Source organism: Scheffersomyces spartinae (genome assembly GCF_019049425.1).
Source record: "Scheffersomyces spartinae strain ARV_011 chromosome Unknown scaffold_3, whole genome shotgun sequence".
Lineage (NCBI taxonomy): Eukaryota > Fungi > Ascomycota > Pichiomycetes > Serinales > Debaryomycetaceae > Lizanozyma > Lizanozyma spartinae.
In genome coordinates, this window is record NW_025065050.1 from 642,816 (window position 1) to 661,888 (window position 19,073).

The window sequence follows — 19,073 nt, forward strand, 5'->3', positions numbered from 1 at the left end:
ATTAAGCATACTAAATATTGTTTAGCATAACAGTGGATATTTCCGAAGTTGTTGAGTCAATATGTCGTTCAAAGGTTTCAAGAAAACAATTGTGCGGGCACCGCAATCGATTCGTCAAAAAATGAATATGGGGGAGATTACCCAAGATGCCGTGTACATGGATGCCGAACGTCGGTTCAAAGAATTAGAAGTTGAAACCAAAAAGCTCAGCGATGAATCCAAACGGTACTTTTCAGCTGTAAATGGGATGCTTGATTTTCAAATTGACTTTTCTAAAGCCATTGAGGAAATTTACAAGCCAATCAGTGGACGGTTGAGTGATCCCAATAGTACTGTTCAAGAGGACAATCCGGAAGGGATTAAGGCAAGTGAAGGATATCGTGAAGTTGTCAAGGCATTAAAGGAAGAATTAAAACCAGATTTGGAATTGATTGAAAAGCGTATTGTTCATCCTGCTCAAGAATTATTGGATGTTATCTCAAGTATTCGGAAGATGGCCACCAAAAGAGATCACAAACAAGTTGACTTGGACAGACATAAGCGTAATTACAAAAAGTATGCGGACAAGAAGGAACGTACAGCCAAAGATGAAGAAAAAATGTACAATGCTGAAGCAGAAGTTCAAATTGCAACTCAGGAATATGATTATTATAATGATATGATGAAGCAAGAGCTACCAATATTGTTTCAAATGCAAAATGATTTCATTCGACCTTTATTTGTTAGTTTCTACTACATGCAATTGAATATTTTCTATACTTTGTATACTCGGATGGAAGAGTTAAAGATTCCATACTTTGAGTTGAACCTGGATATTGTGGAAGCTTATACTTTGAAAAAGGGGAACATTGAAGAACAAACAGATGCCATTGGGATCACTCATTTTAAAGTGGGCCATGCCAAACTGAAGTTGGAAATGACAAAGAGACGGTATGCAGCACAGGGGGTAGCTGTAGGTGGCGCAGAAGGAGGAGAAGCAGCTCCAGCTTATGGTCAATACGGCCAATATGGCCAAGCTGGAGGGGTTCCTCCTGCTAAACCTGGAGCACCAGCTTATGGTCAATATGGCCAATATGGTGCGGCCGGTGGAGAGGCTGCTGCTGCTCCTCCGCCATACTCTAGTGGTACTGTTGTTTCACCTGTATCTGCTACCCCAACATATGGTAGTTATGGGTCTCAGCCTAGCACTGCCACCGCTTATGGTGCCCCCGTCCCTGCTGCGGTAGCCCTGCCAACAGTAGCTAGTCCTGCCGTTCCTGGTGCTGAAATTTGTACTGCTTTGTACGACTATACAGCTCAGGCTCAAGGGGATTTGACATTCCCTGCTGGAGCCAAAATTGAGATTGTGCAACGGACAGCAGATGCGAATGGCTGGTGGACAGGTCGTTATAACGGACAGACTGGAGTCTTTCCCGGTAACTATGTGCAGTTGGGCTGATCAGAGGCCGACATGTTTTCAGTTTTACAAACCATTTCTATACTTTAATTTTGTGAGTATCATTTGTATGTTCTACATCTAGTCATTAAAAAAGCCATATTGAATCGTCAATTCATGGTATGGGTCTTGATTGTATAGCTTGATATTCCTGTGTAGGCCAAGTTGGGAATGTCCAGCCTCAAGCGTACGCTTTGGGTTAAACCGAATTCCGAAGTGAGTTGAAGAAAAGAATGTGCTATAGAGACAGATATGATTATGCACTTACAAGTTATTTTTTTAAATATTGCATAATAATTGTACGAAATTGATTATCAAGAGGTCAATTAAGACCGAGAAATTATAAGATAGACTATGTTCAAGTAGAATACACGTAATGCTTTCCTTCTAGTGAGGGAATAGGCGAAGCTGATGCTATTACTTCACGTGATTATTGGTTAGTCACGTGACTGTGTTCTTTTTTTATTTTTTTGAAGAGGTCTAGAACTATTCCTAAAATAGGTACGCGTGCTATTATTAGATTTTGGATCAAGATACGAACAGAGATCAAATCCAACCGCAAGCCACGGGCAAAATAAAGGAGTGTCAGTGTACAGCGTACGGCGTAACATAGCTTACTTAGTTTGGCCAAAGAGTGGGTTGTGTGTTAGAGAAAAGATATTGTTTTAATGGAACAGAATAATTTAGTCTTTTTTTTTAAAGGAAACTAGTAAGAAAAAATAGTTCAATAGTTGTGAAATACTATCAAGGAATTCCACTAGACATAATTGGCCCTAAATGTTAATTCATATATTAGACAATTTCATGATTACCAAGTATGAACCCCGATCCTTATAGAAAAGTAAGGGCGCGCAGACGGTTATGGAAATGGGAGTCATGAGTTGTTTGTTGTCCAAAATAACATCAAACAGTCACAAACTAAATCATGCTAAGTTGATCGTAGTTTTCAGTGTATTAGTGATCATAATTTGTAATATTGGGCATAGATTTGGTAATAAAATTGAGTAGAATTTTTACCATCAATAAATTGGTTCGGGTTATTTGTTCTCTCAACATAACTCCCTAAACCTTATTATTATATTTCACATTACATCACATTTCGCGGGTAAAAGCCACTGCACTTGAAAGTACTGGTCTGACGGGTTTTGCGGCCCAGGCGCACGACTAATGGTTTTGGATTGCTCCTCACGTTAAAATACTAATTTATATAATTCTACTATTTTCTGCTGCATTGGTTGCTGTATATACTTTAATCAAACCAAAACCTTTGAAGCAACTGAAAGCCTTTGAAGCGGAGATAAAAGATTATTATTTGTCAAACATCCTGAACCGTAAACCATTAATAGGCTCTCTCCTATCACCATTAGTTGTGTCTTTTTATCTTCAAAATTGGTACCATTATAGTCGCATAGGATTTTCATACTACTAGTGTTGTTGTTATTGCCACCAGTTTACGCGATCTTATAGAAGGGTTCAATTCCACTACATCCTTAGATTTAATCAAGTTTAATTGTGTGTTTATTAATTTGTTCGTATTAGAAAACTATTTGTTAATTTCATTTCACCATGAGCCATAGCACTTCCCCCACAAAGAGTTCACTCTTTGGTTGGGTCAATAAATTGAAGCGCAACAGCACATCGGTCGACGAATTATTACTTGATGATCAACTCCGTCAACTGCTGCCTCATAGGTCTCAGCCCATACCAATAACTTCATCCCCTCGTGGTTCCAATCCAGACCTTCATCCTCAAATGAGTCCCTTGTCATACATCAATGCTCTGCGCTCAGGTCCACAACCAATCCCCATTTCATCTTCAGGTCATCATCAACAAAATCATACTGCTGGATCTCCCGTGCCACTCCAAAGCCCCACAAACCAAAATATAAATTCTAGTACAAGTAATTTGAGTGTCGCTTCTTCTCCTAATCAATTGGCAGCTGGTTCTACGCCTATGGTGGTATCTTCTCCGTCTCATCTGACGCTGTCACATCACTCTGATTTCCTCAGACCTTTGCTACACCATAAATCAAGGTCTTCCAATAATGTTCACCCAAGTCACGCTCCTCATGGTTCAACTCTTCTTGGGGCACGAGACCGGGCTCGTTCCAATTCTAATGTTTCCCTTAAACAAAGTATTGATTCATTTGTTGCTCTGAACTATCATGACGAAAATAGCAAGTACTTTGGTGTTCCGTTGGAAGATGCGATCAACCAAGCCGCTGCCAAAATTTCTATTCTAGCAGGTGCTGGCTCTGGAGCTGATACTGATTCTAATGGTATTCAATATGGTAAGATCCCCATTGTCGTGGCAAAATGTGGTGTCTTTCTTAAAAAGAAGGGATTGACTGTTGAAGGTATTTTTAGAGTTGGAGGTTCTTCCAAACGTATCAAGGAACTTCAATCTATTTTTAACAGCCCTCCTGATTTCGGTAAAAAGTTAAGTTGGGAAGGTTATAATGTTCATGATGCTGCTAGTATACTCAGAAGGTACTTGAATGCTTTACCAGAACCTTTAATTCCTTTAGCCTTCTACCAGGAATTTAGAATGCCTTTATTAAACAGACCTCGTGTCATCAATTATCTTAAATTCAAAGCAGAAAACCCAAAGAGAACTCCGTCGACCTCAAGTCCTACTAAAGGTGGTACTTCTAAACCTTCAGGAGTTTCTGGTTCTTCTGATTTCTCTCATGGCCACAATACAACACAACACTCTCCGAACTCTCTTCCATCCAACAATGCGGCAGGATCGTCGCTGCCTTCTGAAACGTTGTCTGATCGGGATTATAGATTAGAAAAGGCATTAGAGAACGAAGTCATAGAGTCTATGATACCCAAATCCCCTCATTTGACATCTATTACTTCTAAAGAGGCTCCAATTTTACCTAACTTGGATCAAATTGCTGGCTCAAGTACACAAGCACACTCGAATTCCAAAGCTATGGACAGGTCCATGACAACAACACCCGATTCTGCAAATTCAAAAGACTCTACTCCTAAACCTACTGAAGGTGGCTCCAAACATAGTCGATCGTTACTGCATCAGAAGCGCAAATACAAAAAGCTTACAAAGGACGTCCATGATGCAATTGATGATTATACACATTTGGTTGAGCAATTACCAATTCTTTCCAAACAATTGCTCTTTTATATTTTAGATCTTTTAGCTATGGTTCAGAATCATTCTTCAGAGAACAGAATGCCCTCGAGAAACCTTGCAGCAATCTTCCAACCTTCAATCCTTTCGCATCCTAATCACGATATGGACCCTGAGGAATATGCCTTGAGTCAATATGTTGTGGAGTTCCTTATACAATATGCATATCGTTTGTTACCAAATGAAGAGCATAAAAAGGTGCCTCCTAAAGAGTCAATTCCACTTGAAGCCCCCGATCCAATTGTTCCCACTTCATCTGCTCAAACAGCAGAAACTTTTGTTCCTCTGATAACATTTGGGGGAGCTGAAGATCCTGGTACCACGACTGAAGTAACAACACCTAACCGAAAGCCAAAAGCTCCTACTTCAGTTATTCCCAAAACGCCATCAGATGATCAATCCGTTGACTCATTAACTCCCGAAAAGGTTATATTAAGTGATACTACTAAAGCAGACGCCCCATCTACATTGGCAGTGTCGAAAACTCCTGCATCATACCGTCCGCATTCAAAGTCGCTCCCTGTCAATAGCAATGATGAGGATTTGGTTGTTTATCAAACCCCATCAGCCTTGCCCTCGGAACGTAATGTCATAGATTCAGATATTGGAATGACAGATGATTCAAGTGACGATGAAGGAGAAGGTAATCCTTCGTCACCACATGATGTTGCACAAAAACTCTCGGATATGAAGTTATCTAAGTCTGAACCATTGGCAGATAAAGATCAAGATCAAGAACTTCTTGAAAATGAATTTGACTTCGGTGAGCCTACCGATGATATTGTTGGTAACGATGATACTAAGCCAACAAGAGATGTGACTAAGGAAGTAGTTGATACTTCAGTACATCCCTCTCCGACTTTGGATGACAATCAAGAGCCTGAGTGTGAAATATTAGAGTCAACCACACCTCCAATAAAAAATGGTGGAGATGCTGGAATCAATAATTCGCCTCAGATTATTGTATCCGAATTTTCTAAGGATTAATTCAAATGAAATGATATGAATTTGATTATGTCAGAATTTTCTTTTATTACAGCATTCACTCATTCACTCACCGCTGCTTCAAAGTTATTAATGTCCAATTATTTAAACCTACTCGCTCGCTCGTTTGATCTGTGATTTACGACCTTTTTTTGTCTTTTCGTTTCTCGATGTACTATTGGGATGATTATCTAGTGTATGATAATTAGGTAGAATTAACTAAACTTATAGTAAATATATATATATTTATATTACAATTAAGGTGTAACATAATGCCTTTGTTTCAACCTTTTATGATAGTATGTTATATTAGTACAATATTATGTTACTGGTCTACTCATCGTCTTCGTCATCTTCGATAATTCTTCTCTTTTTCTTCCTTGTATCGTTATCTTCAGCTTCTACAGAGGAAGAACTCCTTTTACTTTCTTTAGAGTATTTTGCAACACCTTCACTTTTAACTTGACGTAATCTTTCAGCCGCACGTCTTTCCTCTTCTTCTTCATTTTCGTCATCCTCCTCTTCAGGTAGGTCTTCTTCTTCTTCGTCGTACATGCCCTCTTCATCTTCATCGTTGGCAATAAAGTCATCGTCTTCGTCATATTCATCATAAGTACGGGCAAATCTCTCATATGTGGGCACAGCTCCAGATGAAGAAGAGGAGCCTGGTCTGGGACTATTTTGTCGAGCATTTTTCTCCTGTTGTAATCTTCTCTTCATGTCTAGTTGTCTCTTCAACTTCATGGATTTCCTTTCGTTTTCATCGGCCAATCTCTGCTTCAACATGGGGTCATCGTTCGTCATTGTTGACAATATCCGCAGTTTTTGTTGTCTGGATTTTATAGCATTCGTTAAGTTACGATGAGTAGTGGTAAATGTAGAAGATGGTAACAAATTTACCATCTTTGTAAAAGGCAGATCCATTTGTAAGATCTCAAGGTCATCGTATGTCTTTACCAAAAAGTGATCTGAAACAGGTAATGTCTTATAGTCAAAGAACTCATCACCCAATTTTAATGATATCAGTCCGTCGTCCCATTGAACAAAATGACAATTACTTTGCTTGACAATTTCTTCACCTACATTACTGTATCTCCATCTTATAGTGTTCTCATTCTGCAACTTGGTCACCAAGATCTCATTGGCTGCATCTTTGGCATTGGCCGCTCCAGTGCGCGAACGGATTAGGTCCACGTCTGATTGAATCTTATCTCTAAGCTCTGCTGGGTCAAACGGATGGTTCTCCACTTGAAGAAAAATTGGAAGTTTAAGTAAATATGTGTCGTTCTCGGGTACATCAGGAATTGCGTGTCTTGGTAACGAGATGTCTAGTGTTGTCAATGGCCTTGAATCTTCTTCTTCTTCTTCTTCTTCTTCGCCATCTTCGTCGTTTTCCTCTCCTTCATCATCAGAAACTCCAATTTTGACACTTCTTCTTAGTTGCAGCTCTCCGTCATCTTCTTCTTCTTCTCCGCCATTATTTATATTTGTAGATGGTTCCAACTCGTCCTGAGAGTTTTGGTTGAATTCTTCTTCTTCGTCCCCAAATAAATCATCAAGTTCTTCTTCTGACATTGTTCTTTAATTGATCCCTTTGAAGAATTGTTGCCTTATAAACTATAATTCAATTATAGACAATTTTAATAGAATTATATACTAAGGCACCCAGTGAATGACTTCTCTCCTTATCACTGATTGTACGCAATCACTACTCAAAGCTTTAGTATTATATTTGTTGACTCTCAAATTTTCACAAACTTTTGTGTAATGTGACGCTATCATGTTCATCACGTGACAAACGGTCGGTATTATTCTTTAGTGTGCATACCGATATTTTCTTCCCGCAACCCAATACATGCCCGTCTTTAACAATAGACTTTCATCTTAGCAGCTCTCCATCTCTGTTTAACTAAATAACGATTATTCTCCAGGGCTATTCAAGTATATTGTCATATCATTAACAGAGCAAATTTGCTTATTGATATAATTAGATATGTACAGGTGTCTTGTTCTATGGACTTAGGATCTTCGTTCCAATTCCTCTTGACCGGACCGGTTTTTCCTTTCCCCCGCAATTTATTACCGAATTTTCACGAGCAAAACTTGGTATATATAGTTCTGACTCGGAGTCTATTGATTGTTGATTATTTATATCCAATCAACAAGTTTAACTATTCCTGATATTATTATTATTAATGAGTTCATTTGCAAGACCTCTTCGACTCTTGTTGTTGGGAGCCCCAGGCAGTGGGAAAGGTACTCAGACATCCAAATTGTTGAAGAAATATTCTGACGTCTTAGCTATAAGTTCTGGTGATTTATTACGTCAAGAAATCGCACGTAAGTCTACATTGGGACAGTTAAGCTCCAAGTATATTGCAGAGGGTAAGCTAATACCTGATGAACATATTACCAAATTAATCTCCAACTATTTGGCCGCTGAATTGACTCCTACGTCTTCATATTTATTGGATGGATTTCCACGTACCATTAACCAAGGACGTACTTTACATGAAAGTTTGAAGCAAGGCCCCAATTTGAACTTGGTGGTCGAGTTAGATGTGGATCAAAATGTCATCTTAGATAGAATAGAAAAGAGATGGGTTCATACAGGTAGTGGTAGAGTCTATAATTTGGACTACAATCCTCCCAAAGTCCCTTTCACAGATGATGTTACTGGTGAACCATTAAGCAAGCGTGTGGATGATACAAGAGAAGTCTTCTCAAAGAGATTGGAGAGTTATAACGCAGAATTGGGTCCATTGAAGGACTTTTATAATGATTTGGGCATTTTGGAAACTATTTCGGGTGATTCTTCTGATATTATATTTCCAAAGCTTGCAAAGTTTATTGAGGACAATTATGTTAGCTGAAAATATACTTTGCTTGAGAGATAATACTACGACGTCGATTGCGTGTTGATTTTAGAGAGAGAAATGAAGTAGAAGTATGGCCTATAAAAAATATGGAAGACAGAAGGCTGCTTACAAATATGTAAGCAACCAATTAAATGACAATGATTAAATCATTTAGTCTTGTAAGTATAAGCGTCAGGGAAACGTATTATCTTGTTTGGACCAGAAGCCTTTATCTTTGTTTTTGCGGTATAGTAGTCACGTTTGTTGATATAAGAGTCACCTCTTACAAAGTCTCGGTCTAAGTTCCCTGTTCTTTCAAGTGTCTCGATCACACCATAGAACCATTCTAAGCAACAGTAGGAGTAATCTAACAATTCAAGGGTATAGTCCTTTTTATCACTAGGAATATGGCATTCGTACCAACGATCCAGGAGTTCTTTTGTGAAATCCTCGAGCCTATAGAAAACTTCTCTATGAAGTTCAGGAAGGTCAGAAGGCAACAATACAAGGTACTGCTCGATAGACTTGACTTCTCCTAATCTTCTGTACAGATGGGCGTCTTTGATCTGTTCGTGCAACAAATACATCAAAGTCAGAAGAGTCTTTTTCTCGTGCTTCCTGATAACTGGGGGGGTTATCAATTGAGCTTCTTTCTCTTGAGCACTGCAGATTGCTTCCCATTTAAAGTAATCTTGAAGTGTGGATATCATTTCGTTAGTAATAGAGTTTTGCTTCTTGATTCGAACGATCGTTTCAAATATGCGTTCTTCTTCCAACCGACGATCCTCAAGGATTTTATCAAGGGAATCAGAGCTTTCACTTTTCAAAGTTGCACTCGAAACTCTCTTATCTTTCTTTTCAGTGGCCTTCTTCCAGGACCTTCCAATGGTAGCGGTTGGGGTCATCATATCCTTACCAATAGTAGTATCCTTCAAGAGTGCCGAGTTGCTGCTTACGGATTCAATATCAATAGCAGCCTTGGCAGCAGAAAGCTTCCTGGAGTGAGCAACAGAAGAGGAAGAGTCTGAATTGCTAATGAACTTCTTAGTAGTGTTTGACTTTTTCAGTTCTTTAGATTTACTTGAGCAACCACTGATTGAGGAATTCAGCATCACCTTCAGGGAATCTTTCACTGGTGCTAAACAAAAGTCAATATGAGACTCTATGTCTGAGAGAGACCCTATGTCTGAAGGAGACTCTATGTCTGAAACTAAGGTCAGTACATCAGACTTAGGTGTAAACACAGTACTTTGAAGACTTGGTTTATTACTAGTATTCAATGTCGAGGTACTGACTTCAAGGGTCTTTAAATCACAAGGTGAACCAACATCATCAAACAAGTGGCCAGTTTGTTTGATGTTGTCACAAACTACTCCTTTAAACTCATCAGCACTTGAACTGAAATCAACACTAGAACGTGAGGACTTAGTGATTGAGCGAAATACCACATCTTTGATAGTTTCACTGGTGCTCAAGTAACAGATGGGCGACCATTTATCCTGGGATACAGATACTCCAACCCTCTTGGAGCTATTAATCATTGGCTCAAGGAAAGTCCCCTTAAGAAAAGTCGCTTCATACTGATTTTCAGCGGCTTCAACAATACCAGAGCTAGAGTTACTATCATTAAATTGACAAGCTAGTTTGATGCTTCCATCTGTAGTACTGTTGTTAAAGCTACTATCAGCTAAGTGACTAGACGATGGGTTGACTTTCTTAGTAATCAATAGGCGTTTAATCTTTTTAAGAACTGTTCTCAACGTTTTGAGTTTCTTCTCATGAAGCTCGTTGCTTTCAAGGTGGTTGGAAACACGGGATTTCATTAATCTAAGCTTTGGACTTAAACTAGTTAAATGCATGTTGTTAAATTCTGAGCTCTAAAAGTTTGTAAAGAAAAAGAGTATACACATTAATTTATTACGGTCGGAACTGAGATACATTTATAGGTATACTTTTTGCACCTAAGCCCATGTTCACAAACAAAAATCTTTTGCACCCAATTGGGCCCTGTATGACTAAACGTTTGCATTTACAGAATATGCAAGGGGCAATTTTTAATGACATAAAGACATCTGCATACATCTATATCATAAATTCAAAGAATAAATATTATATCTTAGAGATTAATTTCTCTACTGAACAATTTTTAAGCATTGAATTGTATTTGATTCATAGTATAAATCTTAATGCCTTGGGTTTTTCTGTCCAGTAATCAAAGTAACATTTTCATTGTCGCATTCTTTAAGTATAATTCAGTCCTATAGTTATGCACTTAACTTAAACTTTGATTAAGTAAGGAAGAACGTCGAATAACTAGGTAGAAAGTTTGAAGTCCTTTTAAATGTCTTCAACTTGAAATTATACAAACAGAGCAAATAGTACCAGGACTGCGCTATTCTATGATCAGATTACTTATTTAATGGGTTTCTGCACGACTGCTGTTTTGGCTGCGAAAATAGTCCGTTAAGTTTAATATGAAGCATAAAGAATCAGATTGCATACCAAAAGTATATATATAACATACTATGGTCTGCCTAAAAGTTTCAAATACTATAGATTTCTCAACGGAACATAAAATAGGTAGGCTTATATAGAAAAGAGCTGGTGGTGGTATAGTGATGGGGGCTAGTGGTATAAATAGGAACTATTTGTACTCCTTATTTGTCACTGAGCCAACTATTTGTCACTACAATTGACTCAATGAAAAATAATGAGATTAGCAATAATTGTTTTTGCAATCATAGGTTTGATCCAAGCACTTCCATCTTCTGATTTTATTTCAGGTGAGTCAAATAAAGAGGAAGTGCCAAAAGTGGTAGAAGTCCCAAAAAGGAACGATTTTTTAAAGTATTATTCCAGTGCCCCACCAAATTCTACCTTCTATATCCAAGAAACTGATACCTTCATTTCTCCTAAATTGAAGTCCAACAGTGATGTTAAGATTCTAGATACAAGTTCGGAAGAGGACGAGTTTGTCGAGTTCTACTACACTGACAAAAAGAAATACAGCTATAAGGGAATGATTCCAATTTCAAGCTGCTTGTACCAGGACTATGGAGGTTCGGTTGCAATGGGGTATACGTTGTTGGGTGGGGTATATTCGGAATTTGATGCTGGTACAGGTATAAGTATAGGTGCCTTAGGAGTTCTGGTGTCTTTGTCGTTCTCTTTCGCCATAGAAGTGAGACATAAAGCAGAACTTACTGGCACCGTCTCATGTAATGTCAATGAGGGAACATGGGGTCAGGTAATGCTTGTTCCTGGATATTTATCAGCTACTCCGTACACCAGAACTCTTAAGCTTGGAAAAAAAAAAATTATAAATAAAGGTAAGTGGGTAAAGGAAAAGGTTGTATGGGAAGTTCTCAAGAAGGAGATTCATTGTGTTACCAGTAGCAAAGTAGAACTTCAATGTTATGGTTTCCAAAAAGACATGAGCCTACTTGTCGAAGATGAAGATTAATGGTAATGACTGTTTTAATATGTTTAGTTAGTATCAAATTTGTCTCAGAAATGATAGTATATACTTAATATGTATTATAATTATCCCATGTATCCATATATTGTTTGTGCGTTGGTTGATACTTATTGTTATTGATAGAGCAGATTTCATGTGTATTTCTTTTACTAGTTACTACTTTAATTTTCCAAGTGGAGTATTGATTCTTGGGTACTGTTTAGACTAAGTGTGTCAATTGATTACGTCAGTTTCAAACGATTGATGTATACAAATTTTCTGTGCTACCAAATATATTTTGGTGATATCGAGAAGAGAGTTGATCCTGGTAACCAAATCAGTTTATTTTAGCAGTGGTATCCCGTTGGGTAATTGACGTAATGAAGTTTTATATTGATGATCTTCCTGTTCTCTTTCCGTATCCCCGGATATACCCCGAGCAATATGCCTATATGTGTGACATTAAAAAAACCTTGGACTTGGGAGGAGCATCTATCTTAGAAATGCCTTCAGGAACAGGTAAAACCGTATCATTGCTTTCGCTATGTGTTGCATATCAGATGCATTATCCGGAGCATAGAAAGATTGTATACTGCTCGCGTACGATGTCAGAGATTGAAAAAGCATTAATTGAGTTACAAAAGTTAATGGAATTCAGAACACAAGAATTGGGGTATGAGGAAGAGTTCAGAGGTTTAGGTTTAACTTCCAGAAAGAACTTATGTTTACACCCAACTATTTCAAAAGAACGTAAGGGTGTTGTTGTTGATGAAAGATGTAGACGTATTACTAATGGTCAATTGAAAGAGAAGATGGAAAAGGAAGGATCTACTGACCAACTGTCTCTATGTTCCTTTCATGAAAAATTGTATGATTATGAACAGCACAACTTGATACCACCAGGGGTATACTCCTTTGATTCATTAATCAAATTTTGTCAGAACGAAGGTACATGTCCATATTTCACAGTCAGAAGAATGATCCCCTTCTGTAACATTGTTATATACTCCTATCATTATCTTTTGGACCCCAAGATCGCTGATAGAGTTTCCAAAGAATTACTGAAAGATAGCATTATTATCTTCGATGAGGCACACAATATAGATAATGTCTGCATTGAATCCCTTCTGTTGGACTTGACAGACGATACGTTAAAGAGAGCAACGAGAGGTGCCCATCAATTATCTGAAGCTGTTCTGGATATGAAGAAACAAGACTCGGAAAAGCTTCAAAGTGAGTATAATAAATTAGTGGAAGGGTTACGACAATCTGAAATCGCCAATACTGAAGAAGATTTTTTTATGAACTCACCTGTACTTTCTAAAGACTTGCTTGATGAAGCTATACCGGGTAATATAAGAAGAGCAGACCATTTTGTTGCGTTTTTGAAAAGATTCATTGAGTACTTGAAGACGAGAATGAAGGTTCTTCATGTCATTAGTGAAACCCCCATGAGTTTTTTACAGCATTTAAAAGAGTTAACATTCATCGACAAGAAGCCGTTACAGTTTTGTTCTGAAAGATTGCTGTTGTTAGTACGGACTTTGGAGCTTGATAATATTGAGGACTTCACGGCTTTGAAGGATATAGCAACATTTGCCACCCTTGTGTCGACATATGAGGTTGGTTTCCAATTAATTTTAGAACCTTTTGAAACCGAAGGATCTACAGTGCCTAATCCCATTTTACACATTACCTGCTTAGATGCCTCTATAGCGATCAAGCCAGTTCTTGAGAAGTTCCATGCCATAATAATCACCTCAGGAACTATATCTCCATTGGACATGTATCCCAAAATGTTAAACTTCTCCACAGTTGTACAAGAGCTGTACTCAATGACTTTGGCGCGTCGATCTTTCTTGCCAATGGTTGTCACCAAGGGATCTGATCAAGTATCTATTCTGTCTCGTTTTGAAATCAGAAATGACCCAAGTGTTGTCAGAAACTACGGGTCCTTATTAATAGAATTTTCAAAGATAACTCCCGATGGGTTGGTTGTATTCTTCCCCTCGTACCTTTACATGGAATCAATTATTTCCATGTGGCAAAACATGGGAGTATTAGATGAGGTATGGAAATACAAGTTAATTTTAGTTGAGACCCCTGATGCTCAAGAAACAGCACTTGCGTTGGAGACTTATAGAAAGGCATGTTCAAACGGTAGGGGGGCTGTTCTTCTTTCTGTTGCCAGAGGGAAAGTTAGTGAAGGGATTGATTTTGATCATCATTATGGAAGAACTGTGTTGATGATAGGTATACCCTTCCAATATACGGAGTCACGTATATTAAAAGCTAGACTTGAGTTTCTAAGAGATCAGTATCAAATTCTTGAGAAGGATTTCTTACTGTTCGATGCTATGAGACACGCAGCACAATGTTTAGGACGTGTTTTGAGAGGGAAAGATGACTATGGTATTATGGTTTTGGCAGATCGTCGTTTCTTGCGGAAAAAGAACCAACTTCCTAAATGGATTGCACAGGCATTATTAGACTCTGATACCAACTTATCTACAGATATGGCACTTTCCAATGCCAAAAAGTTTCTTCGGAGTTTGGCTCAGCCCAGTAATCCCAAGGATCAGGAAGGTGTTAGTGTATGGAGTTTGGAGCAATTGGAAGAATTCCAGAAACAAGAAAGGGGTTTGGGAATGTCTACCGGTGAGAAACAAAGAATACAAGAGATTTCTAACAACAATGATTACGATGGAAGGGGTGATGATGGAAACTTTATGGACATTGATGATGACGATTTGGATTTGTTATAGTATGAATTAGTATGTAATAGATGCATTCATGTAGTAAACCACGACGACTTGTACTGTACTCTATCACTAATAAAAATTCGCGTATTGAAACAAACAAACAAATTAACAGAACTCAACTCAACTTAAGCGATAAGATGTACCACTATGGCCAAAAGTGAGTACTACCCAGTGATTGTAGATGTTGGTAGCAGGTTTATTAGGGTAGGTTTAGCTGGTGCCTCGTCGCCTATAACTTGTGAAGTTAAACTGGAGACAAAGTCCTCCCCACAATTGCGCAGTCCACAGTCCAGTACTGGCCCACTTGTGCTTCCACCATGGTTTGAACTTTCAGATATAGAGATAGAAACACGAGAGTCTCAGATTAAGCTTCGCCAGCAGATGGAGTCAAACTATCCAGTATGGCCATTGGTGTCTCGTCAATATCAGACAGACTTGAGAAAATGGAATGTGCTTGATGTAGACACTCAGAATAAACAGGCAATGGTACTGTGTCTTCGACATGCACTTTCAAAGTTGGCATTACCTCTAAAATGGATGAAGGTAATTATGGTAGCCAGCTGCGGTCAGTCAAATGCTCGAACGCTCTGGTTGGCAGAGATTATGCTCCACAGCGTGTTGGTCAAGTCAATTGTACTCTACCCTGAGCCATTGCTTCAGTGTATCCTGGCAAATACCAATAATGGACTTATCATTGACTTGCGATGGCTGGAGACTTCGATTGTAGGGGCTGTAGATCTTCGTGAAGTGAGTTCAGAGGTTTTAGAACGCAGGTTTTCTGGAGCCGCATTACATTATGTGTTCTTAGAGGAGTTACTATTGTTGAAGATTCCACAACTAGACGACATTCTTATTAGTGATAAGTCATTTCCATTTATAGAGGAGTTCGTTATCAACTCTTGCTATGTCAGGAGTAGAGAGGAGATAGAGTCAGCAGATACCGAAATGTACCTTATAACAGACACCGTATCAGTACCTAACCGATTACGGTATGAAATCATAGAAAAGGTATACTTTGATGGAACACTACAAAAAGCTGTGGAAAATTTGGTTAAAAATTGCCCAATAGATATACGGAAACTATTACAGAATAATATCATTATCACTGGAGGAGTCTCCCAAATCCCGGGTTTCAAGAAAAGGCTTATACAAGAGCTAAGTCTAGTATGTCCTAAACTCGATACCAGGGTCTGTTTGGGAAGTTGGACTGGGGTTTCGTTGTATCTTTCAATGTTATTAACTCGCAATTCATGGGACGTACTAAAACCAAGGGAAATCAATAGAGAAGAGCTCGGAACTCTTGTACTGGCAAAAGGATACAAATTTTCTAAGTTAGATGAATATCTAATCAATTGAAAATATTAAGAATAGCTTCGGCAAGTCACCACCGGTAAATATAATCAATGAAATCATCAACATCATATTCTATCTTGGTATCCGGTTGAGGCTCACAGGAAGGTTTTTTATAAACAAACTGGCTCCAAGGATATCTCTTATAATACGTTTCTTCACTCTCACCAAAGAGATACTTGATAGAAGGAAGCGTATCGGATGTCTGTACCTCCTTTTGCTTTTGATGTTCAAATTCATACTGCCATATACTAAGAATAACAGACCTATCGTCCCCTTGTACATTGAGATCAACCAAATTATCATAGAAGGGAAAGTACCCCTTTCTCTTGGGATATTTTTCTAATGGAGAAAGGTCTAAGGGGTCACAGTTCTGAGGTAATGGACCTTTCATGTGGCTCACACTAGTATTCTTGAATTTAGGTATAGGTCTTTCTACAGCAAGTCTTGAGTCAGCATCAATATCCTGGAAATAGATGGCATTGATAGCATCAAGTGGTACTAAGGGCGACGCTTCGTAATAAACATCTTCATCGTCATTGATCTCATCCTCATCCTTACTGAACTCATCATCAGCAACTCTAACATCTTCACTTTTTATGCTCTTACTTCCTTGTTGCAGCAGTTCACAATTAAGCATTAGACTGTTGGGTCTGTTTTCTATTTGGAATAGGCGCTCATCATTGTGACTTCTCACATTGTGATTGAATGATCGATGCAAAACAGATAGACTCGATCTATCATCTCTTGTTTCATCTGCATGATTGGATACATTCTCTCCAAAGTCAGATAGCATCCATTTCTCTTTGGCTGATATGTGGTGTTGAACTTGTGATCCATGAACGTTTCGATGTAAATCGGGATCAATTTCCTTTAATGCTATCACATTTGCAGACTTCATATGATCCGAGCTTGCTCCCGCGGCAGCTCTAGGAAATCTTTTCAAATTATTGCTATATGACATTTGGATATATGTTGCTGCAAGAATAAAGTGATATAGCTCCTTGGTCTTGGTCCGTTCTATGTGGTTGCACTAAACAACAATTTCATGAAAAAACTCGATTTGAATAGTAAGCCAGAAACTGCAAAAAAAATCAGTTATATTTATGCTTATTGTTTTGTATCTTTTTGAAGGACACTTCCTATGTACTCCTTTAAGTAATTGATCTCATGCTGATACTTCTCAGTTGTAAGCTTTGACTCTCGTACATTGCTTAAGAGTTGATTGATCTTACTTTTCAACTCAATGATTTGTTCAACCTTTTGCTCTTTAGTTTCCACCATGATGATATAATGAACCCTTATGTGACTATTTCTGGCTTCCTAATGGATCCAATTCCTATACGGTTGACTCTAAACCTAGAGGTTAAGGGTGTCAACAGCTAGACCAAAAGGATACGCCATATCAATGAAATAATGTTCTCTTGGTCACGTGATGAAGACAAGCATAACATTCCACAAACACTTTGCACTTCCGGTTTTACCACCTAGTTCCGGGGTAGTCAGTCATCTTCGGAACTGCTGACGAATGCGAAACTCTCAAGCCTCAATTTCGGATATCAAATGCCAAAGTGATAAGTTCAAAATCATTCATTCGTAATAGATTGTGTATCAATTGATCTTTAAAAGAGCTCATTAACACTATAACATAAATAAACAATGTCGTGGGATGGTTTTAAGAAAGCTGTTACCAGGGCCGGAGGCTCTGTTATGGTTAAGGATGTTGATAAGACTATGGACAAGGATTTCGATGTCGAGGAGAGAAGGTACAAGACTTTACAGGCAGCAGGGAACAATTTGCAAAAGGCATCAAAGGGATATTTGGATAGTTTGAGACAAGTCACATCTTCACAGGTGAATATTGCTGAGATTGTTTCTAATTTATATGAAGACTCAAAGGGTGGTGGATCATTGTACAGTAACGTCGGAGGCATATATTTACAAACTGTACGAGAATTTGATGAAGAAACCGTGAAACAAATGGATGGACCTTTCCGTGAAACAATCCTAGACCCTATCACCAAATTTTCTAATTATTTCTCTGAAATTGATGAAGCGATAAAGAAGAGAGCACACAAGAAAACAGACTATGACCAATGTAAGGCTAAAGTAAGAAGATTGATTGACAAACCAGCAAAGGATGCTGGTAAGTTGCCACGTGCAGAAAAGGAATTGCAGGTTTCAAAGGAGATATACGAGCAATTGAATGAACAATTGAAGGTAGAATTACCTCAATTGATATCACTCAGAGTTCCATACTTTGATCCTTCTTTTGAAGCTTTAGTCAAGATACAACTGCGTTTCTGTACCGAGGGTTATTCTCGGTTGGCACAAGTACAACAATACTTGGATCAGGATTCCAGAGACCATTATGCTAACGGGTTGTTGGACCAAAAAATTGATGATCTTTTGGTTCAAATGCATAGCTTAAACATAACTAGTTTGGCTAAGTAGATAACTGCGTATTATTGATATGGTAAAGTTTTAGATGCTTACATTGTAAATTTAGTGAATAGTATGGTACAAGAATAATTCTACTCCTATATTCTTTGTATGAGTTCCTTGATCGTTATTCATTGAACAATTGTACAGTATTATTGTAGCTTGATATTGGACACTGTTCGTACCCTTTGAAATCGATTTCTTTTGAGGGGTAAAGTTCGGAATCATGGTACTACGAATTTACGTATATGGCATAATTTACGAAGTCATACATATTTATATAGCGTGTACTCTTTTTTGCATATTCAGCTGCTTCATGATGATATTCTTGTTTTCTCAGTCATCCCCGGCTATTTCTTCGTTGATAAGTTTACGGTTTTTTGATACGATGAAGCCCTCCATTTGTGCTGGAAACTCTAAAGAAGCACACAAATTGACACAAAAACAATTGTGTTTTCCCAAGTCAAAATTTTTACCAAGAGGCCCTTCTATAGCGGAGACTACGTGAGCTCGTTAGGACCAGTTAAATTGAAGCTAACTTACTTGGAACCGCATAGGGGGTAGTTAAACTATTATTGTTTAGAAGGGGTGATCAAGGCAGCGGCTTTCGTGGTCATTAGTTGTTTTTT

At 38.3% G+C, this 19,073-nt stretch overlaps 7 protein-coding genes across 7 annotated transcripts; 4 read left to right on the forward strand and 3 right to left on the reverse strand.

Moving 5' to 3' along the window:
* Positions 1–61: 61 nt before the first annotated feature.
* Positions 62–5,578, forward strand: SAC7 (Sac7p; the record flags this gene model as incomplete). The annotated part of the gene is made up of 5 exons (XM_043194156.1): positions 62–1,415; positions 1,595–1,622; positions 1,827–1,861; positions 2,548–2,562; positions 3,375–5,578. 5 exons carry the CDS (start codon positions 62–64, stop codon positions 5,576–5,578), a joined length of 3,636 nt encoding a protein of 1,211 aa, XP_043051208.1.
* A 330-nt stretch (positions 5,579–5,908) lies between these two features.
* KQ657_003434 (uncharacterized protein) lies at positions 5,909–7,150 on the reverse strand (the record flags this gene model as incomplete). Its single annotated transcript, XM_043194157.1, has 1 exon — positions 5,909–7,150. One exon carries the CDS (start codon positions 7,148–7,150, stop codon positions 5,909–5,911), a length of 1,242 nt encoding a protein of 413 aa, XP_043051209.1.
* A 620-nt stretch (positions 7,151–7,770) lies between these two features.
* ADK2 (adenylate kinase) lies at positions 7,771–8,448 on the forward strand (the record flags this gene model as incomplete). The annotated part of the gene is made up of 1 exon (XM_043194158.1): positions 7,771–8,448. One exon carries the CDS (start codon positions 7,771–7,773, stop codon positions 8,446–8,448), a length of 678 nt encoding a protein of 225 aa, XP_043051210.1.
* Positions 8,449–8,600: 152 nt separating this feature from the next.
* On the reverse strand, positions 8,601–10,292 carry KQ657_003436 (uncharacterized protein; the record flags this gene model as incomplete). The annotated part of the gene is made up of 1 exon (XM_043194159.1): positions 8,601–10,292. The coding sequence occupies one exon, from the start codon at positions 10,290–10,292 to the stop codon at positions 8,601–8,603; it is 1,692 nt and encodes a 563-aa protein (XP_043051211.1).
* A 2,050-nt stretch (positions 10,293–12,342) lies between these two features.
* Positions 12,343–14,655, forward strand: RAD3 (TFIIH/NER complex ATP-dependent 5'-3' DNA helicase subunit; the record flags this gene model as incomplete). Its single annotated transcript, XM_043194160.1, has 1 exon — positions 12,343–14,655. The coding sequence occupies one exon, from the start codon at positions 12,343–12,345 to the stop codon at positions 14,653–14,655; it is 2,313 nt and encodes a 770-aa protein (XP_043051212.1).
* A 1,378-nt stretch (positions 14,656–16,033) lies between these two features.
* KQ657_003438 (uncharacterized protein) lies at positions 16,034–17,286 on the reverse strand (the record flags this gene model as incomplete). The annotated part of the gene is made up of 2 exons (XM_043194161.1): positions 16,034–16,980; positions 17,238–17,286. The coding sequence occupies 2 exons, from the start codon at positions 17,284–17,286 to the stop codon at positions 16,034–16,036; spliced, it is 996 nt and encodes a 331-aa protein (XP_043051213.1).
* A 375-nt stretch (positions 17,287–17,661) lies between these two features.
* Positions 17,662–18,456, forward strand: RVS161 (amphiphysin-like protein; the record flags this gene model as incomplete). Its single annotated transcript, XM_043194162.1, has 1 exon — positions 17,662–18,456. One exon carries the CDS (start codon positions 17,662–17,664, stop codon positions 18,454–18,456), a length of 795 nt encoding a protein of 264 aa, XP_043051214.1.
* Between the last annotated feature and the right edge of the window lie 617 nt (positions 18,457–19,073).